Genomic DNA, 22,792 nt, shown 5'->3' on the forward strand with positions numbered 1-22,792 from the left:
AACTTGAACAGATGACTAGGGAGGAGTATAAATATATTGCTCGAGAATGTAGTGGAGTTATCAGGAAGGCAAAAGCGCAATTGGAATTGCAGTTATCAAGGGATGTGAAGGATAACAAGAAAGGTTTCTACAGACTTGTTGGCATTGAGAGGGTGATCAGAGGGTGTGGGACCCTTACTGGATGAGGGAGGTAACCTAGTGACAGATGATGTGGGAATAGCTGAAGTACTCAATGCTTTCTTTCCCTCTGTCTTCACAGACAAGGTCAGCTCCCAGACAAATGCACTAGGGAACGCAGTATGGGAAGAATGTGGACAGCCTTTGGTGGGGAAAGAACAAGCTAGGAACTATTTAGAAAAGTTAAACATTCACAAATCCATGGGCCCGGATTTAATGCATTGAAGAGTACTGAGGGAGCTGGCAAGTATCATTGCGGAGCTTTGGCCATTATGTTTGAAAACTCGTGGAGATTGGGAGAGTTCCCAGATTATTGGAACAAGGCAAATGTAGTGCCCGTCTTTAAAAAAGGGAAGGACAATCCAGGGAACTACAGACGAGTCAGCCTTATCTCAGTCCCTGGAAAAATTATGGAGGGGATCCTCAAGATATCCATTTTGAAGCCCTTGGAAGAGAGGAAAGTGATCAGGAATAGTCAACATGGATTTACCAATGGCAAGTCATGCCTGAACAATCTGATTAGCTTCTATAATGAGTTAACTTGTTCTGTGGATATGAGAAAGTCAGTGGATGTGTTATACCTTGACTTTAGCAAAGCTTTTGATACAGTCTCCCACAATATTCTTGCCAGCAAGTTAAGGGAATATGGATTGGATAAATGGATAGAAAGCTGGCTAGACTTTCGGACACACCAGGTCATGATTAACTGCTCGATGTCAGGTTTGTGGTCAGTATGTAGCAGAGTGCCCCAAGGTTCAGTTTTTGGACCAATTTTGTTCAACATCTTTATTAATGACCTGGATGAGGGGATGATTGCACCCTCAGCAAGTTTGCAGATGACACTAAGCTAGGGGGAGAGGTAGATACGCTGGAGGGCAGGGATAGGGTCCAGAGTGACCTAAACAGATTAAAGGATTGGGCCAAAAGAAATCTGATGAGGTTCAACAAGGACAACTGTAGAGTCGCTGCACTTGGGATGGAAGAATCCCAAAGCATTGTTACAGGCTGGGGACTGACTGGCTAAGTAACAGTTCTGCAGAAAAGGACCTGGGGATTACAGTGGATGAGAAGCTGGATATGAGTCAACAATGTACCCTTGTAGCCAAGAAGGCTAATGGTGTATTAGGTTGCATTAAAAGGAGCATTGCCAGCAGATCCAGAGAAGTGATTATTCCCCTTTATTCAGCTCTGGAGAGGCCACGTCTAGAATGTTGTTTCCCATTCTGGGCCCCCCGCTACAAAAAGGATGTAGACACATTAGAGAGGGTCCAGCGGAGGGTGACCCAAATGATTAGGGGGCTGGAGCATATGACCTATGAGGAGAAGCTGAGGGATTTGAGTTTGTTTAATCTTCAGAAGGGAAGAGTGAGGGGTGACTTAATAGCAGCCTTCAACTTCCTGAAGGGAGATTTCAATGAGGATTGAGAGAGACTGTTTACAGTAGTGACGGATGGCAGAACAAAGAGCAATTGTCTTAAGTTACAGTGGGAGAGTTCTAGGTTGGATATTAAGAAAAACTATTTCACTAGGAGGGTGGTAAAGCACTGGAATGAGTTCCCTAGGGAGGTGGTGGAATCTCCGTCCCTAGAGGTTTTTAAGTCCTGGCTTGACAGGGCTCTGACTGGGTTGATTTAGTTGGGATTGGTCCTGCCTTGGGCGGGGAGCTGGACTTGATGACCTCCTGAGGTCTCTTTCAGCCCTATGAGTCTATGATTCTCTGAAGTCCTCCTTGACAATTGGAAACCCTCTAGAAGAGCCACCTATCTCACCAAATGGAAGAGTTTCTGAATCTGGTCAGCACAACACTGCTCATCCCCTATGCTGGCCTCAGTACCGCTGATTCTTGACAACCTTGTCTCCTTGAAACAGCAAGGACTTTCAGTCTCATCAATAAGCGTTCACTTGGCCCCCATTTCAGTATTCCATCTGAATGCGCAGGGCCGCTTGGTGTTTGCGAATCCCATGGTCATCTGGTTCTTGACAGACTTTACTCTCAGGTCCATCAGCGCCTTCCACCATTGAAGCTCAACCTAATCCTTTCTAGGCTGATGGGACCACAATTTGAACTATTAGCGATATGCTCTCTTCTCTACCTCTCCTATAAAGGTAGCATTCCTGATAGTGATAACTTTTGCCAGGAGGTTATCTGAGTTCAGGCCCTAACATCAGAGCCCATCCATGCTGCATTTTATAAGGAAAGGTGCAACTTCAGCCTCATCCTGCTTTCCTTCTAAAGGTGGTGTCAGTTTCATATCACCTAGGATGTCTTCCTCCCTATATACTACTACCCTAAGGCACATTCCAGTGACGAGGAACTCCACTAGCCTTTTATATTGGGAGAACAAAGCCATTTAGAAAGTTGTCCAATTGTTCATAGCAGTGGGCGATAGAACGAAAGGCCAGCCTTTATACTTTCAGGCATCTTGTCTTGGATAGTGTCCTACATTTGTGAATGGTATAGATTTGCAGTAGTGCTTGGCTTTCCACTCACTGTGCACTCCACCAGAGTACAGGCCTTGTCCACAGAGTTCCTGGCAGAGATCCCAACTCAGGAAATATTCAGAGCAACAACATAGTCTTCCAACACCTCCTTGCTCTCTGGGGCTTCTTGCCATCCTGTCCTGCGGAGCTAGACCTCCTGGTCTTTTCCAGACAGAGCTGAGATCACTCCTCCTCTACAAAGAGCAATACAGACAGTGAAACTCTTCAGGTCTGAGGAGAATGCAGTTTTGGGCACATCTTCCAGGAAACCAGCCCCCAGCTCAGATCAAAACTCCAAATAAATCATTCAAGCAAGCCCCCTTTAACAGTGAAATGAGGATGTACACACTGATTGTTCCCCCAGTAATAATTATTTACACCCGTGGTCCCCAACCCGGTGCCCGCGGGCGCCATGGCGCCCGCCGGGCTCTTTACATGCGCCCGCGGAGCATCTGGGCTGGCAGGTGCCAGCCCCAGGCGCATGGCCGGTCCCGGCCCCGGGTGCACAGCGCATGCCGGTGCCAACCATGACCCACGCCCCCGGAGGCGCCGCGCGTGCCCTGGCCCCGGCGCCGGACCCTACCTTGGCCCCGCCCCCGGGGGCGCCGCGCGTGCCCTTGCCGGCTCCGGCGCCGGCGCCGGCCTTGGCCCCGCCCCCGGGGGCGCCGCGCGTGCCCTGGCCCCAGCCTTGGCCCCGGCCTTGGCCCCGCGGTGCTTACGGGGGAAGCGCCGGCCCCGGGTGCATGGCTATGGGGGGGCCCCGCCCCCGGGCGCGTGGCTATGGGGGGGCCCCGCCCCCGGGCCTGCGACTGGGGGGGCCCCGCCCCCGGGCGGGCAAGTGTCCCTGCCCCCTGGCGCCCGGCGGGCGAACGACCACGCCCTCTGGCGCCCGACAACCTGAAAAGGTTGGGGACCACTGATTTACACTGAGCTTGACAGTAAATAAAAAAGTGATTTTATTAAGTACAAACAGGAAGATTTAAGTGGTTACAAGTGAAAACAGACAGAGCAAAGTTAATTACAAATTTAAAATAACAGAAAACGCATAGCTTGACCTAACACATTAAAGCTTAATACAAACTTACCCTAAAACCGTTCTTATTTCAACTCAACCTCCAAGCCAGGGAAGAGCTGTTTTCCCTGAGGTTTCTGGTTATCCTCTTAGGTATGTCATGCCAGCTGAAGACCAAGAGCCTGAAAACTGCATGTTAAATAGCCTTCCTTTTGGGTGAGAATTCTTTGTTCCTACATTCTCCCCTTCCATGGAAAATTACCTAGTCAGACCCTACCAGTTGGGATGGCCACATGTCTTCCTAAGGCCAAACACTGTTTAGACTTAAAGGACAAAGGAAGCTGTTTACAGGTGATTACCCAGACATTGAGGTGTCCCAGCATTGTAAACACTCTTGAGGGCTATCCTTTGCACATGTAAAACCATGAAACATTCCCTATTCCATATCTCTAACTTTACATACAAGAGTGATATATACACCAAAATAAATATACAGATCCAGACATTAAAATTAATAGATTACATGAAGGTATTTTGTCCACAATATCTTCAAGTTATGCATATTTGTATCCATAAGACAATTTCATAAAGCATGGAAGAGGGGAAATCATCACACCTTCCTGAAATTACTGCCAGTGGGTTGGACAGTGTCCAAAATGAAGGCAGTGTGTTCAGAAATTCACTTGGGCTTTTGTTACACAAACACCCATTGTCACCAAATTCTGTTCTGTCACTCTTGGGAGTTTTACCAAAGTTCTGGGCTCCTGTCCCCCATTTGTCTGAGAACATGTTGGGATGTAGCAGTACCTTCAGCATGCAGATAGCAATGTCTTTGGATGTATAAGTGTCTTGGCTTTTAGCCACCATTGTCATGAGGCAGTGTACCTTAGTGTCCCCTTCCATACAGCAGTCTAGGCTTGCTGTGCCTTTGCCTCTATGCCCTGCTCTAAGCCTGTGAACAGTCATTAACTTAGAAGCTGCATGCCCATGGGATCCTTTTGCTCTCGTCCTCAGCAGGCACAAAAGTTTTTCCAAAAATTAATGTATGTTGCATACTTTCAAGAGGTTTGTCATTCATATCAGTGTCTTCATGCTGCTCAATAGGTGTTGCAAGAAAAGACATAAGGTTACCAGCAAACCAGTGATAGAATAGCATTTCCAAGTATGGATCTCATACCTCACTCTCTCTTTAGACCAATTGTGTGGTACCGTCTTCTCCCCTTTTAAACATCTGTGTACCTAAGGGTGTGTTCAGCTACAAGTTTCTCTCTCTCTCATCAGTAAGGAATCTGATATCAAGTGCTACCTTGAGGCTTTGGGAAGAAATGCCTTGTTGAGGCATTTCCCAACCCTTCCCTCAGGTAGTCCATTAGCATATTCACATACATTTACAGACTTCCAGAGTTTTCTACCTTCCTGCCTCAAAGCAAGTGCCAATTCAGTGTGTGACACTAGTGTGTTTTGAATCGATGGGCTTTCCATTGATCCCCCAGGTTCTGCTTCCAAGAGGCTAATGGCAGAGTCTTACCATGCTCCCTTGCAGCATGACTGACAGGTGTGCAGCTTGTGTTTACTGATACACTCCAGGCTTAAAGATGCAGGAACAATCTCTCATCTGTGACAGACCCTTCCTTGGAAAGCCCTGCAGTCTTTCCTCTTTTCTCATTGGGCAAACCTTCAGTCATCAGGCCCCCTGGATCCCTCAGCTCCCACAGTAATTTCTTGGATTCCAGCCTCTGTCTGAAGGCTCTGCTTTAAGACACACATCTCTGTGCCTCCTAGGGTTGGACCTACTCCCCGCTGTTCTCATGCCTCTCCTGGACATCCCACATCTTGGACAGACTCTCTGGCACTGGGTCAGGGTCAGGGCTACCTTCCTCCACTTCCCCTACCCCCATATCCCCTCCCACACTCTTGTTGCAAATTTCCCAGTTCAGCTGGAGGAGAATCAGAGAGACAATTTCTTATCCCCTCCACAGCTTGTGACATCTCCCTCCCCCTCTGGGATTTTGGTACAAGACTCCTCAATGCTAACAATCCCTGAGATAGACTCAGCCACGTCAAAAAAGTCATTTCCCAAAATGAATGGCACAAAATATTCAGCAGCAACAGTTGACTCAGCTTGTCTATGGACTGTCTATACCTCTACCCTGACCAAAGGTGCAGTGATCTTATGGCCTCCCACCAATTCTAATTCAGCAATATCCTCACAGCAAATTCCTCCAGACTACAGAAATTTCAGACCCTGTGTCTCTCCAGACAGGCATGTCCTAGCCACTCAACATAATAGAAAAATTAGAGGACTAGAGGCCCAAGTGTCAACCCTACACTGAATCAAAGAGGATGAAGACTTCCTCGATAGAAGGCAGCGTTTAATCCTGAAGACACAGCAGGTGGAAGAGCCAGAGAGGGCAGTGCAGAACAAGGAAGAGAACTGGCAGCATGTAACTTCTAGATGAAAAAAAAGGCCAATTCAGAAATCCCCCATTGCTATAGAGGTAAGTAATCATTTTCAGGCTCTCTCCACAGGCACTGCGGTGGAGAATACTTTGTGAGGGACCTCTCAAGGAAGAAATTGGAAGGGAACACCATCTACTGGATGGTATGAGATGAGTAGTCCTAGGGATGGGGGTTCTACAGCCACCACCCCCAAAAGAAGAAAATGGGTGGTGGTGGTCAGGGACTCCCTCCAAAGAGGGACTGAGTCATCCAACTGCCATCCAGACCTTCAATCTCAAGAAGTGTGCTGCTTACTGGGAGCTCGCATTCAGGATGTGACTGAGCGTCTTACAAAACTGATCAAACCTTCGGATTGCTACCCCTTCCTGCTTCTCCATGTGGGAACTAATGATACGGCCAAGAATGACTTTGAGCAGGTTACTGTGGATTATGTAGCGCTGGGAAGAAGGATCAAAGAATTTGAAGCGCAAGTGGTGTTCTCGTCCATCCTCCCTGTTGAAGAGAAGGTTCAGAGTAGGGATCGTCAAATTGAGGAAGTAAATGCGTGGTTCAGCAGGTGGTGTCGCAGAGAGGGCTTTGGTTACTTTGACCATGGGACTCTGTTCCAGGCACAAGGATTGTTAGGAAGAGATGGGATCCACCTAACCAAGAGAGGAAGGAACATCTTTGCGAGCAGGCTTGCAACCCTAGTGAGGAGGGCTTTAAACTAGGTTCATTTGGGGGCGGTGACCAACGCCCTGAGGTGAATGGGAAAGTTGGATACCAGGAAGAAATGCAAAGAGGAACGAGCAAGAAAGGAGGACCCCTGATTTGAATGGAGAAGGTAGGGCGAACAACTGGTTATCTATGGTGTTTGTACGCGAATGCAAGAAGCCTGGGTAACAAATAGGAAGAAGTAGAGGCCCTGGCTCAGTCTAAGAACTACGATTTCATTGGGATTACACAGACTTGGTGGGATGACTCACATGACTGGAGTGCTGTCATGGAAGGGTATAAACTATTCAGGAAGAACAGGCGAGGGAGAAAAGGAGGAGGAGTTGCACTATATGTAAGAGAGCACTATGATTGCTCAGAACTCCAGTATATGGAGGGAGAAAAGCCTGTTGAGAGTCTATGGGTTGAGTTTAGAAGTGCAAACAACTGCAGTGACATTGTGGTTGGTGTCTGCTACAGGCTGCCGGATCAGGTGGATGAAGTATAGAATCATAGAATCATAGGGTACATCTAGACTACATGCCTCTGGCAACAGAGGCATGTAGATTAGACTACCAGACATAGGAAAACGAAGCGGCGATTATTTAAATCGCCACTTCATTTAAATTTACATGGCTGCCGCGCTGAGCCAATCAGCTGTTTGTCAGCTCAGCGCGGTAGTCTGGACGCGCAGGGGGTCGACATCAAAGGCATTTGTCAACCTCCCAGGTATGTCAGATGAGGAAGTAAATGCATGGATGAGGCATACCTGGGAGGTCGAGAAATGCCTTTGATGTCGACCCCTGCACGTCCAGACTACCACGCTGAGCCGACAAACAGCTGATCAGCTCAGCGCAGCAGCCATGTAAATTTAAATGAAGCGGCGATTATTTAAATCGCCGCTTCGTTTTCCTATGCCGGGTAGTCTAATCTACATGCCTCTGTCGCCAGAGGCATGTAGTCTAGACGTACCCTATAGAGCTGGAAGAGATCTCAGCAGGTCATCAAGGCCCCACTGCCTGCCCAAAGCAGGACCAATCCCAACTAGATGAGGTAGATGAGGGTTTCTTCAAACAACTGAGAGAAGCTTCCAGATCGCAGGCCCAGGTTCTTATGGGGGACTTTAATCACCCTGACATCTGTTGGGAGACTAATACAGCAGTACACAGACAGTCCAGGAAGTTTTTGGAGAATGTTGGGGATAACTTCCTGGTACAAGTGCTGAAGGACCCAAACAGGGGCTGTGCGCAGCTTGACCTGCTGCTCACAAACAGGGAGGAACTAACAGGGGAAGCAAAGGTGGGTGACAACCTGGGAAGCAGTGATCATGAGATGGTAGATTTCAGGATCCTGACCAAAGGAAAAAAAGAGGATAATAAAATACATACCCTGGACTTCAGAAAATCAGAATTTGACTCCCTCAGAGACCTGATGAGAAGAATCCCCTGAGAGGCTAACATGAAGGGGAAATGAGTCCAGGAGAGCTGGCAATATTTTAAAGAAGTCTTCTTGAAGGCACAGGAAGAAACCATCCCGATGCGCAGCAAGAGAAGCAAATATGGTAGGAGAGCAGATTGGCTTACCAGGGATTCCTTGGTGAACTGAAGCTTACAAGAAGTGGAAACTTGGACAGATGACTAGTATAAATGTATGGGTTGAGAATGCAGGGGAGTTATCAGGAAGGCAAAAGCACAATCGCAATTGCGACTAGCAAGGGATGTGAAGGGTAACAAGAAAGGTTTCTACAGGTATGTTAGCAAGAAGAGGGTGATCAGAGAGGGTACTGGGCCCTTACTGGATGAGGGAGGTAACCTAGTGATAGATGATGTGGGAAAAGCCAAAGTACTCAATGCTTTCTTTGCCTCTGTCTTCACGGACAAGGTCAGCTCCCCGACAAATGCACTAGGTGATGCAGTATGGGGTGAACAGCTTTTGGTAGGGAAAGAACAAGTTAGGAACTATTTAGAAAAGCTAAACATACACAAATCCATGGGTCCGAATTTAATGCATCCGAGAGTACTGAGGGAGTTGGCAAATGTCATTGAAGAGCCTTTGGCCATTATCTTTCAAAAAACTTGTGGAGATCAGGTGAGATCCCGGAGGATTGGAAAAAGGCAAATGTCCATCTTTAAAAAAGGGAAGAAGGACAATCCAGGGAACTATAGACTGGTCAGTCATACCTCAGTCCCTGGAAAAATCAAAAAAATGGAGGGGAGCCTCAAGGAATCCATTTTGAGGCACTTGGAAATGGGGAAAGTGATCAGGAATAGTCAGCATGGATTCATGAAGGGCAAGTCATGCCTGACCAATCTGATTAGCTTCTATGATGAGGTAAGTGGCTCTGTGGATATAAGAAAGTCAGTGGATGCCTTGACTTTAGCAAAGCTTTTGATACAGTCTCCCACAATTTAAGACAGCAAGTTAAGGGAATATGGATTGGATAAATGGACTGTAAGTTGGATAGAAAGCTGGCTAGAAGGTCGGGCCCAGTGGGTAGTGATCAATGGCTCAATGTCAGGTTGACGGTTAGTTTCTAGTGGAGTGCCCCAAGGATCGGTTCTAGGACCAGTTTTGTTCAACATCTTTATTAATGACTGGATGAGGGGATGGATTGCACCCTCTGGGTATGTCTACACTACCACCCTAGTTCGAACTGGGGTGCTTAATGTAGGCAACTGGAGTTGCAAATGAAGCCCGGGATTTGAATTTCCTGGGCTTCATTTATATATTGCCGGGCGCCGCCATTTTTAAATGTCCGCTAGTGTGGACTCCGAGGAACGAGGAGTAACGGTAGTTCGGAATAGGAAGCCTAATCCGAACTACCTAGTCCGTGCCGCGTGTAGCCGCGCAGCATCAAGTCCGCACTAGCGGACATTTAAAAATGGCGGCGCCCGGCAATATGTAAATGAAGCCCAGGAAATTCAAATCCTGGGCTTCATTTGCAACTCCGGTTGCCTACATTACCACCCTAGTTCGAACTAGGGTGGTAGTGTAGACATACCCTCAGCAAGTTTGCAGATGACACTAAGTGAGGGGGTGAGGTAGATACGCTGGCGGGCAGGGATAGGGTCCAGAGTGACTTAGACAAATTGGAGGATTGGGCCAAAAGAAATCTGATGAGGTTGAACAAGGACAACTGTAGAGTCGCTGCATTTGGCACAGAAGAATCCCAAGCATTGTTACAGGCTGGGGACTGACTGGCTAAGTAACAGTTCTGCAGAAAGGGACCTGGGGATTAGAGTGGATGAGAAGCTGGATATGAGTCAACAGTGTGCCCTTGTAGCCAAGAAGGCTAATGGCATATTAGGTTGCATTAGGAGGAGCATTGCCAGCAGATCCAAAGAAGTGATTATTCCCCTTTATTCAGCTCTGGAGAGGCCACATCTAGAATATTGTTTCCCGTTCTGGGCCCCCCACTACAAAAAGGATGTAGACACATTGGAGAGGGTCCAGCGGAGGGTGACCCAAATGATTAGGGGGCTGGAGCATATGACCTATGAGGAGAAGCTGAGGGATTTGAGTTTGTTTAATCTTCAGAAGGGAAGAGTAAGGGGTGACTTAATAGCAGCCTTCAACTTCCTGAAGGGAGGTTCCAAAGAGGATGGAGAGAGGCTGTTCTCAGTAGTGATGGATGGCAGAACAAGGATCAATGGTTTCAAGTTATGGTGGGGGAGGTCTAGGTTGAATATTAGGAAAAACTATTTCACTAGGAGGATGGTGAAGCACTGGAATGGGTTACCTAGGGAGGTGGTGGAATCTTCATCCTTAGAGGTTTTTAAGTCCTGGCTTGACAGGGCTCTGACTGGGTTGATTTAGTTGGGATTGGTCCTGCCTTGGGTAGGGGGCTGGATTTGATGACCTTCTGAGGTCTCTTCCAGCTCTATGATTCAATTATAATAGACTTCATGTGCTTACAGCTTGGCTTGGAATTAGCCACTTTATAAGCTGTGTGTAAAAAGTAGCCACTGCTTGGGAAGCAGCACCCTCATTAGTTACATACACCAAAATAAAATATACAGCTCCAGCAGATTGAGAAATTAAAAGTGATAGATTACATGAGGTATTTTGTCCAAAGGCATCTTTGAGGCATGCATATCTGTATCCATATGTCAATTTCATAAAGCATGGAGAAAGGAAGGGGGACCACACACCTTCGCCACGTGCAAATCACTGATCAGACCAGGGACGATGCAGTCTTTAGAGGAGAAGTACTCCAACCCCATCGCTTTGTGAGTTTCCTGACAGGAATGCACACAAACAAGCACTCAAAGAAGAAAAAACAGTTACTCGTCTTTCGTAACTGTTGCTCTTCGAGATGTGTTGTTCATTACATGCCAATACCCACCCTGCTTCCCCTCTATCAAAGTTCCTGACAAGAAAGAACTGAGAAGGGGACGGGTCAGCAGAGCTCTAGATTGGGTGCCAGGCAGGTGTGACTCCAGGGGTTGCCTTGGATAACCATGTGGCTACTATGCATGTGTATACCTGATAAGACTGGACAACAAGAACACTTCTTGAAGAACAATAGTTAAGAGAAGGTGAGCAACCATTTTTTTATTTCAAGGTAGTTATGTCACCTTTTTCATTATAATGTATTGTAACATAATTTCTCTTTCCAGCTTATTTTTAAGTCAGCTCATAAGAGAATCTGTAACATATAGATGATCTAGGAACACAAGAAATTTCTGTTACATACAGAAGATCTAGTGAGATATTTAAATGGATCATGGCTCTAATATCTGTGCTTCTTGTTGCTCATCCCAGAAAGTTATGTATATGCTTGAAAATTGCATGCTACATCTATAAAGCATACATATATTAGCTGTGAAGGTTGTGGCATTTTTATTATAAATTATGTATGATTGAAATGAAGTGTATTTTAAGAACTGATAGCTGAAAAGCAATGCAATGTACTCCTAATCCAGTAGCATTGCCTTGAGCTACTCTGAGTCCTCTTTTTAAACTCAGGCATTAGTACAAAGTACACCTCTGACTGCAGGCATTTAAAGATCAACAGGGGCCAAAAAAGCTTTTAAGATCCATTGAAACCAGGAAAACAACCATGTTCCCTTTCAGTGTCAAGTCAGATTGCCATCTTATGAGTGCAGCTATTTCAGGTACAGAGTGCTTAGTGGTTTGGGTCTTGTTTTGTGGAGAAAGTGTTCTTCTGAAAACATCTGTTTCTTTCACCTGCAAACCACAGTGTGCTGTGAAAAGGCAGGACTGTAGCCACAGAAACCCAAGGGGATGTGGGAAATCTGGTTCCTAGGGATGAGCATGATTTTCTGAAACATGGTGTCAAAAGGAACACTTAAAAGGAGAGGATGCTTTTAAAGCATATGATACACCACAAATTGGAGAGATCAGGTTGCTTTTAAGCTTGAAGTTCTTACTGGATGTTCTCATTATGTTCATAATGGTCATCATTCAGTTTGCTCAAAATTGAGATAAAATAGATGCATCTTTTCCATATGTTACAGTTACTGTAAAATTGTCATTGCTTTTCCATAAGAGAATTAATTCTTTTGGGGAAAAGTAACCATTGACAACTACTGTAAAGAAAACAGAATTTGTTTACTACCTATAAAATGCAGCTGGTGTTTCTCTTTCTGTTACTTACTTTATGGTCTAAAACCAGATGCAGATTTCATGTGTGTTGTTACATCCTATATTTAGATCCTCTACTGGTGTCAGTTATCAGAGTTCAGTCAAAGTCAGTAAAGAACTTACACCACCTGGTGATCTGGCCCTTGAGTTGTTTTGAAAATAATTACCATTGCATAAATAAAGGACCAGTCTTCACGTACAGTAAATCAGCATCGCTCCATTGGCTTCATGGAGTGCTGTAGATTTATACCAGCTCTAGAGATGTTAAAGCGGTTAACCATTAAGCATACCAGGAAGCAGGAGGCTTACTGCTACGCTTAATGGTTAACGAGTCCCTGCTGGTGACTTCTGGCAGCAGCAAACTGTGACAGGTTGAGGAGGCTGCTCATCAGTATTGGGGCTGGTGGAACCAGAAGCGGGACCTCACAGCCGTGGCGGTGCTGGGCAGTTTTCTAGGCAGCATGCCTGGAGTTAAAATCCCTAGAGCCAATGAGTTGAACATCAAGAGTGAGAGAAAAGAGGCCAGAAACAGACTGAATCTTCCAGAGAGAAAGATTTAAATTTCATCAAAATGGAGAGTGACAGCAGAACAGGTTTTAAAAAAGAAATTACAAGTGAAAGAGAGGACCCCCAGGGCCACTTGGTTAGCATCCCAGAATTCTGAAAAAAGTGTTGAATTAAATACCATTAAGACTTGCAAGTCAAATCCCAAATGCTAGAGAAACTTCCAGAGATATGGATCACTCACAGATTAAGGGATTGGCTGCAGATTGGTAGGAAATGGTCAGCACGGGTGAGGTCATAATTAATAGGACTAAAGTAATACAAGAGTACCATTGCTATTCTAAATCATAGAGAATCATTCACTTAATAAAGAATAATTAGATAGAAGGAGATTGCTCAGTAGTGTAACTTCAGGTATCAGATTTACAATATTTATATTCCTTGGTTTAAAAGGCTCAGAACCCAGCGGAATAGCTACTGACTTTTGTCCTAAAGTAGATCAGAAGAGTGGGGGAGGAGGGAGGGACAGATCTTATCAGATCTATTTGCAAGTTAAATTTAAGTTTACATAAGAACGGCCGTACTGGGTCAGACCAAAGGTCCATCTAGCCCAGTATCCTGTCTGCCGACAGTGGCCAGCACCAGGTGCCCCAGAGAGGGTGGACCAAAGACAATGATCAAGCGTTTGTCTCCTGCCATCCTTCTCCAGCCTCTGACAAACAGAGGCCAGGGACACCATTTCTATCCCCTGGCTAATAGCCTTATATGGATCTAACCTCCATGAAATTATCTAGCGTCTCTTTAAACTATGTTATAGTTTGTAGAGGATACCAAGCTGGAAAGCATTGCAATTGCTTTGGAGAACAGGATTATAATTTAAAATGATCTGGACAAACTGGAAAAATGGTCTGACATAAATAGGATGAAATTCAATAAAGATAAACACAAAGCACTCCACTTAGGGCCGACCTATACTAAACCAGAAGATCAGTTTAAGAAACACAACTTCAGCTATGTAAATAATGTAGCTGGAGTTGATTTATCCTAACTGAATTTTTCCACCATCCACTCAGTGAGAGATTGACAGGAGAAACTTTCCCATTGATTTCCTTTACTCCTCGCAGCTGTGAGGTGCACCAAAGTCAACAGGGGCACCCTCAGCATTCCATTATACAGGTCGGCTACGTCTACACTGGCCCCTTTTCCGGAAGGGGCATGTTAATTTCAGCGATCGCAATAGGGAAATCCGCGGGGGATTTAAATATCCCCCGCGGCATTTAAATAAAAATGTCCGCCGCTTTTTTCGGCTTTTAGAAAAGCCGGAAAAGGGCGTCTACACTGGCCCCGATCCTCCGGAAAAAGCGCCCTTTTCCGGAGGATCTTATTCAAAGTAGGAATAAGATCCTCCGGAAAAGGGCACTTTTTCCGGAGGATCGGGGCCAGTGTAGACGCTCTTTTCCGGCTTTTCTAAAAGCCGGAAAAAAGCGGCGGACATTTTTATTTAAATGCCGTGGGGGATATTTAAATCCCCCGCGGATTTCCCTATTGCGATCGCTGAAATTAACATGCCCCTTCCGGAAAAGGGGCCAGTGTAGACGTAGCCGACCTTACTAACCCACTAACTCAAACGCCAAAAGATCGGATTCCACAGTGTCAGTTCTTCATTTGATATAGACATGGCCACAGGAAAGAACAGTCAGTTGCACATTCATGTACGTAAAATGAGAAATGACTGCCCAGGAAACAGTCTGCAGAAAGGGATTTAGAGATTATAGGGGACCACAAGCTAAATATTTCTACCCATCCTGGCTAATAAGTATTGATGGCCCTATGCTCCATGACTTTATCTAGTTCTTTTCTGAACCTTGTTAAAGTTCTGGTCTTCACAACATCCTCCGGCAAGGAGTTCTACGTGTTGACTTTGTGCTGCATGAAGAAAAACTTCCTTTTGTTTGTTTTAAGCCTGCTACCTATTAGTTTCATTGGGTGATCCCTAGTTCTTATATTATGGGAACAAGTAAATAACTTTTCCTTATTCACTTTCTCCATAGTGATTTTATAGACCATTATCATATCTGCCCGCTCCCCCTTTTTTTGGCCCATCACCTAGTTTTCTGAGATCCTTTTGAAGCTCTTCACAGTCTGATTTGGTCTTAACTGTTTTGAGAAGTTTAGTATCATCTGCAAATTTGTCCATCTCACTGTTTATCCCTTTCTCCAGATCATTTATAAATATATTGAAGAGGATTGGTCCCAGTACAACTTTTGGGGGACCACTAATTACTTCTCTCCAGTCTGAGAACTGATCATTTATTCCTTTCCTTTGTTTCCTGTCTTGTAACCAGTTATCAATCCATGAGAGGACTGTGACAGACTGGGCCAGGTCTGGGCACAGCTGAGGGTGTCTGTTCAGGGTGAATTGCTGAAAACTCGGGGCTCCTTACAGCCCCAGACTGGAGACCTTCTAAACAGTCACAAACCAGTCACACGGAATGCTTCAGCTGCCAATCTGGCCAGCCAGAAGCCTCATGAGCAAAACCCCTCTGACATCCCAGCTCATCCTGTGCCCCAACCAGCCCTGGGCTTGCACACAGCTGAGGGGCTTTAGAACCCAATCTCACCTACCCCGAATGGGTTCTTCCAATCCCAAGAAACCAGCCACAGGTCCCAGTCAATTTACACTCTGGATCTTACCCACAAGACCACAATGAGCCAATCCTTTAGAATCTACAATATAAAGATTTATTCATAAAAGAAAGAAAAGCATGAGAGGAAGATTGTTAAGGAGAATACATTACATGCATCAAATCACCCAGTTCTTGATACAGGCTCTTAGCAGAGATGTTATAAACTGCTATCTTAAAAGTCTATGGTGTACATCCTATGTCAGGATGGCGCCACTGTTCTTTCCAGCTTGTTGTTCCCTGCAAGGCTGCATCTGGGATCAAGTGCTGAACTGAAGACAAGATGGAGGTTGTCACATGGCACCTATATACTTCTCCTGGCATCCTCCTGGCCAGAGCAGGTCACATGGTCGAGTGACCTATCTGTTTCACATGCTGGCAGCCATTATGCCCTGGCTGGTTTGCAGGTATCAGTCACATTCCTCAGGTGTGTATTGGTACCTAGAGATTCATTGTCTCCTTGCCAATTATCATAGCCACTGGCTGAACATTCTTTGCCTATTGCTCTATCTGGGTATGTCTACACTACCACTGTAGTTCGAACTAGGGTGGTTAATGTAGTCAATCGAAGTTGCAAATGAAGCCCAGGATTTAAATATCCCGGGCTTCATTTGCATCTTGCCAGGCGCCACCCTTTTTAAATCCCTGGTAGTTCGGACTCCATGCCCGCAGCTACATGCGGCACGGAGTAGGTAGTTCGAATTAGGCTTTCTAATTCGAACTACCATTACTCCTCATGAGGTGTAACGGTAGTTCAAATTAGAAAGTCTAATTCGAACTACCTACTCCGTGCCACGTATAGCCGCGGGCACGGAGTCCGAACTACTGGGGATTTAAAAATGGCAGTGCCTGGCAAGATGCAAATGAAGCCCGGGATATTTAAATCCCGGGCTTCATTTGCAACTTTGATTGACTACATTAACCACCCTAGTTTGAATTAGGGTGGTAGTGTAGACATACCCTCTCAGACAAAGAATTTTCCAGCATCAACACAGAGTACATATTTATAACTCCACATACAGATATTATACAAGTACATGAATAGCATATACAGAATCAGTAGAAAATAAGCTTTCATTTAACATCTCACAAGACCCCCTTTGTACAGACTTTTGGGGTAAACACTCCCCCAAGGGTGCAACAGTGATCTTTAAAATCCAATAACGTGACAAGGACCTTCCTTCTTATCCCATGACAACTTACTTTACTTAGAGCCTTCAGTGAGGGATCTTGTCAAAGGCTTTCTGGAAATCTAAGTATTCTATATTCACTGGATCCCCCTTGTCCACATGTTTGATGACCCCCTTAAAGAACTCTAGTAAGGCATGATTTCCATGTACAGAAGCCATGCTGACTTTTCCCCCAACAAATTATGCTCATCTTACATGTCTGACAATTCTATTCTTAACTATAGTTTCTATTAATTTGCCCGGTACTGACTTTAGCCTTACTGGTCTGTAATTGCCAGGATCACCTCTAGAGCCCTCTTTAAATACTGACATCATGTTAGCTATCTTCCAGTCAGAGCTGACCCAAGCTACAGGCTGACCGGGCTACCACCCGGGGCGCCTCATTGTAGGGGGCACCGCGCGGGGCTGCCAGACTGAGCGGGGATGGGACCGTGCATGCGCTGGTGCCCCGGGGTCGGGGCCGCGCATGCACCACACTTCCGGGGGCAAGGCTGTGCATGTGCTGCGCTCCCGGGGAGGGCGGTGCTGCACTCCCAGGGCACACAAATGGTTCAGGCCAGCCCTGCTTCCAGTCATTAGATACAGAAGCTGATTTAAAGGAAGTTGTTCCAAAACCTCCTCTAATGACACCTCAGTCTGGGACAATTCCTCAGATTTGTCACCTAAAAAGGCTTAGGTTTGGGAACCTCCTTAACGTCATCAGCCATGAAGACTGAAGCAAAGAATTAATTTAGTTTTTCCGCAATTACTTTATCGTCTTTGAGTGCTCCTTTAGCATCTCGATCATCCAGTGGCCCCACTGTTTGTTTAGCATCCTTCTGATGTTCTTAAAAATATTTTACTATTGCTTTTTGAGTTTTTGATTAGCTGTTCTTCAAACTCCTTTTTGGCCTTCCTTATTATATGTTTATACTTAATCAAATAGGCTGTGTCTAGATTGTCAAGTTTTCTGCAAAATCAGCTGCTTTTGTGGAAAAACTTGCCAGCTATCTACTCTGGCCGCTTGAATTTCCACAAGAACACTGACTTCCTACTGTCTGAAATCAGTGCTTCTTGCGGAAATAGTATGCTGCTCCCGTTCGGGCAAAAGTCCCTTTTGCGCAAAGCTTTTCCGCAAAAGGGCCAGTGTAGACAGCTGAGATTTGTTTTGTGCAAAAAAGCTCCGATCGCGAAAATGGCGATCGGAGCTTTTTTGCGGAAAAGCGCGTCTAGATTGGCACGGACGCTTTTCCGCTAGAAGTGCTTTTGCGTAAAAGCGTCTGTGCCAATCTAGATGCGCTTTTCCGCAAATGCTTTTAACAGAAAACTTTTCCGTTAAAAGCATTTGTGGAAAATCATGCCAGTCTAGACATAGCCATAGAGTTTATACTCTTCTGTTTTCCTCACTAGGAATCAACTTCCATTTTTTAAACGATGCCTTTTTAATTCTCACTGCTTCTTTTATTTGGTGGTTAAGCCACAGAGGTACTTTTTTGGTTCTCTTATGTGTTTTTTTAATTTGGGGTATACATTTAAGTTGGGTCTCTACTATGATGTCTTTGAAAAGTGTCCATGCAGCTTGCAGGGATTTTACATTTGTCACTGGACCTTTTAATTTCTGTTTAGCTAACCTCATTTTTGTGCAGTTCCCCTTTCTGAAATTAAATGCCACAGTTTTGGGCTGCTGAGGTGTCTTTATCACCACAGGGATGTTAAACTTTATGGTCAATATTTCCAAGTTGTCCAGCTATATTTACTTCTTGGACCAAATCCTGTGCTCCATTTGGGACTAAATCAAGAATTGCCTCTCCTCTTGTGAATTCCACAACTAGCTGCTCCAAGAAGCAGTCGTGTAAGGTGTCAAAGAAACTTTCTCTCTGCATCCCATCCTGAGGTGATATGTATCTAGTCAATATGGGTATGTCTACACTACCCTCCTAGTTCGAACTAGGAGGGTAATGTAGGCATACCGCACTTGCAAATGAAGCCCGGGATTTGAATTTCCCGGGCTTCATTTGCATAAGCGGGGAGCCGCCATTTTTAAAACCCCGCTGGTTCGAACCCCGTGCAGCGTGGCTACACGGGGTTTGAACTAGGTAGTTCGAACTAGGATTCCTATTCCGAACTACCAGTACACCTCGTGGAACCACGGGGTTCGAACCAGCGGGGTTTTAAAAATGGCGGCTCCCCGCTTATGCAAATGAAGCCCGGGAAATTCAAATCCCGGGCTTCATTTGCAAGTGCGGTATGCCTACATTACGCCGCTAGTTCAAACTAGCGGGGTAGTGTAGACATACCCTATGGGAGTAGTTGAAATCCCCCACTATTATGAAGTGTTTGTTTTTATAGCCTCTCTAATATCCCTTAGTATTTTAGAGTCACTGTCCTGATCAGGTGGTCAATAATATATCCCTACTGCTATATTCTTATTATTAGAGCATGGAATTACTATCCATAGAGAGTCAATGGAACATTTTGGTTAATTTAAGAGTTTTACAGCATTTGATTCTATATTTTCTTTTGCATATAATGCCACTCCTCCACCAGCATGACCTGTTCTCTCCTTCCAATATATTTTTGTACCCTTGTATGACTGTGTCCCATTGATTGCCCTCATTCCACCAAGTTTCTGTGATGCCAAGTATATCAATATGCTCCTTAAATACAAGGCACTCTAGTTCACCCATCTTATTATTTAGACTTCTAGCATTTGTTTAAGCGCTTTAAAAATTGTCACTATTTATCTGTCTGTCATTTCCTGATGTGTTTGAATAGTGCTCTTTTTCATTTGACTGTTTCTCATCTGATCTTACCCATATTTTATCATCTTCTATCCTCTCCTCCTTAGTAGAACATAGATAATCTCTATTAACAGACCCTCCCCTAAGAGATGTCTCTGTCCAATCCATGTGCTCCTCTGCACCTGTTGGCTTTCCCTCGTCCCATATCTAAAGCAGCTTATAACCTCACAGTGTGTGTCATCAGAGATACAATGGGTGGGCCTAAGGTAAATGATGCAGAAAGAGTGTGGCAGCATATGGAATTTCAATCACATAGATTTGAAGAAATCATCAAATATGTGATTTCTAATGGCATTCCCTCTTACTCTTCCAGAGGCCATGGTCAAGGATGATATGAACAACTACATCAGTCAGTATTACAATGAGCCTAGCAGTGGTGAGTTTTCTTTAAAGATTTTGATTTAAACTGAATTTAGAGTGTCAGCCATTTGTAACTGCTGTATTACATTGACTGACAAGAAAGACTGAGCAATTAAGTAGATCAACCTGGGAAATTAAACCAATATCAAAATCTATCATGTTTTCCCTGAAAGTTTATATTAAACTGATAATCTCTAAAGGATAAGGGACCTGATCTTGCTCCCACTGAAGTCAACCATAATTGTTTCAAGATTCAGGTGTGCATTTTTCCTTGAGTACGTTATGTACTCAATAGAGTGGTTCAAATCTAGAAAACCTAGAAAAGAAATCTAGGGATGAAATAAATGAACAGAAAATCAATAAGTAGTAAACTTAGACAAACCCCTTGCTGTGAAGCTTTTAGAAAGGTTAAACTGAATGAATGAAAGATAAGAAAACTCAACATCAGACAATACTGAGCACTAGCTCTGCATCATACTTCAAATGGATTTCTTTACTTTTAAGTTGAATTGTAGCCCCTAAAGGGTCATAGGAATATCATTTTGCATTGCAATGAACTGTTTTCGTACCTGAATACCCAGTAGTTTGGACTTTAAAAGGTGTGCAACAAAGCACAGTTCACTTGACTGTTCAAATTTGGTTAACAAAAATACCATCACTTATGTGGCACTTTAATGTTCCACTTAAAAGTATTTACTCCCAAATGAGTTTAAAAATAATCAGGAATATTTCAGTCCCGTGTACATCTTCCTGTGTCCTTGTGAACACAGATTCCATTATGAGATACTTGGAAATACAGCATTTTTTATACATAAATTTAAATTGTAAGCTCTTTGGGGCAGGAGCTCTTTGTTTTTTATTCCTTGTTTGTACGGCTCCTAGCATAATGGGGTCCTGATCTATGATTAGGACTTCTAGGCACGATGGAAAATACTACTACTACTACTATTTCTATGAATATAATCAGCATTCTCTACTTACCAAACAATTTTACATGAAATGTACTGTCGAGTCTTTTTCCACGGATTTTAGAGGCAGCATTTTTATTATTGTACTTACAGATAGTGGAGTTCCTGAAGCCGGTATTTGTGTCATTACCACAGCAGCCATTGACGTGCACCACCCCAATATGTGTTCTGACCTGTTCACAGTGGAAGTGCCCATGAAGATAGGAAATAATGAAACTTCTGCTAGTGTCACATCAGGCAGTGCCTGCAGATCTACTGACAGCTCTGTAACCAGAACCCAAAGTGACAGCAGCCAAACCTTTGGCTCTTCCACAGACTGCAGTACCACCCGGGAGGAACCTTCTGAAAACTGCCCCTTAGACAGGGCTGGGAATGCAAAACATGATCAAATTGATTCCGCAAGGCATAGGGTCAGCAGTGCAGTAGTTCAGGAACTTTTATCATTGTCTGAGGATTCTTGCTTGACACAAAAAGGCTTGGATCCAGTCAACCTTAAATTGCCTAGTCCAGCAGGATCTACCAAAGCTAGTCCTGAGCTGGAACACAGAGTGAATATTTACAACAAGAAGAACCAAGAGAGCTTTGATGTGCCCCAGATTAAGCCAGTTATTCACCTTCAGCAAAATGTCTCAGTGATCTGTGACAAGTACAAATCTTTGGAATCCAAAGAGCAAAAATTGAATAGGGACCCAGATTCATAGTTCTCCAAAGTTGTAGGAAAAGATGGGACATTCTAGAGCTTTAATGGCACCCTCAGAACAATCGTTGGCTGGATGTCTTGCTCCTTGTGTGGTTTGAATGAACTGAATATTCATAAAATGCATGAGTTCTGAGAGCCAACATGAATCCATGACATTCTTGCTTCAGAGGTCCTCAGGCCAAGCTCCAGATGAAAAAAAAACATTCTGTATTACAAATCAATGACCTCAAAGATGTACAGATTTTTAATCATGGTTTTGTGACATTTCTTAAAAATGCATCAACAATTTTTATGTAACTCTGAACAGCCTTCTGTGAGGTCAAGTTTCAGCAGGGTATGGTATGTGCATATGTAAACTTTTCCTTCTAAGGGTTCTTACTGTCCCTTTGTACATGATAACAGCTGTAAACCCCTTTGTACAAATTCTGCAATTATTTTTGTTCTTTTCAAGGCGCATTTTGGGTGATGCAAATTAAAGAAAAGAAGTGTGACCTGTTTTTGTTTTAGCATGGGCTCTTTAAAAACAGTATTTTGGAAAAGAAAATACTGTTTTCACCTTCAAGTCAACATAAGTGAAAAATGCACATTTTGCAAATTCAATTTTAATTAAAGAAACAAATAAATATATTCATTCTGTGCCTTTTTTTCTTTACAGATTTAGAAGTAGGCTATATTCATGAAGTAATTAGTGTGAGTTTTCATCTTCCATTTGGGAATTATTTTAATCTCATTTACATTTAACTTAGTTTAATGAAATAGTACTATTTATTTATAATTGAGTTATTTGCAATTTACAGAACAAATCCAGTGAAATGTGTATGCTTTTGTGACCCTTTTAGATACTGTGCTGGTTATGCAAGAAGGTGTATTGATCAAATCCACAGTATTAGTGCCCCATTGGTTCTGGCAAACACACATATGAAGCAACTAGGGTTTCAGTGGAAGTTGCTCATGCATTGTCAGGGACAGTCAGGCCCTAGAAGACTTGCCTATGTGCGAAAACTGGGCATTATCAAAGGAAATACCTTTTGAATGTTGTATCTTTAGAATGGAATATCTAAGGAAATTATCCATTTTAGAGTCTAGACTGGAGTACTTGCAAGTATTTCAGCTGCAAGTTGGGATAAGAACATAGGACCTAGCAATAGCAGTCCAATAGCCTGTTTCCACTAGTGG

General features: G+C 44.2%; 1 protein-coding gene across 1 annotated transcript in view; it reads left to right on the top strand.

The window, feature by feature from the left end:
* Positions 1–21,733, top strand: part of TMEM266 (transmembrane protein 266) — a 260,119-nt gene extending 238,386 nt beyond the window's left edge. The window contains exons 10-11 of the mRNA XM_006126238.4: positions 19,902–19,964; positions 21,010–21,733. Coding sequence (XP_006126300.2) covers positions 19,902–19,964; positions 21,010–21,617 — 671 coding nt within the window. The 3' untranslated portion in view covers positions 21,618–21,733. The remainder of the gene's footprint in view (positions 1–19,901; positions 19,965–21,009) is intronic.
* The last annotated feature ends 1,059 nt before the right edge of the window (positions 21,734–22,792 follow it).

The sequence above is a fragment of the Pelodiscus sinensis genome, chromosome 14 (genome assembly GCF_049634645.1).
Source record: "Pelodiscus sinensis isolate JC-2024 chromosome 14, ASM4963464v1, whole genome shotgun sequence".
Lineage (NCBI taxonomy): Eukaryota > Metazoa > Chordata > Testudines > Trionychidae > Pelodiscus > Pelodiscus sinensis.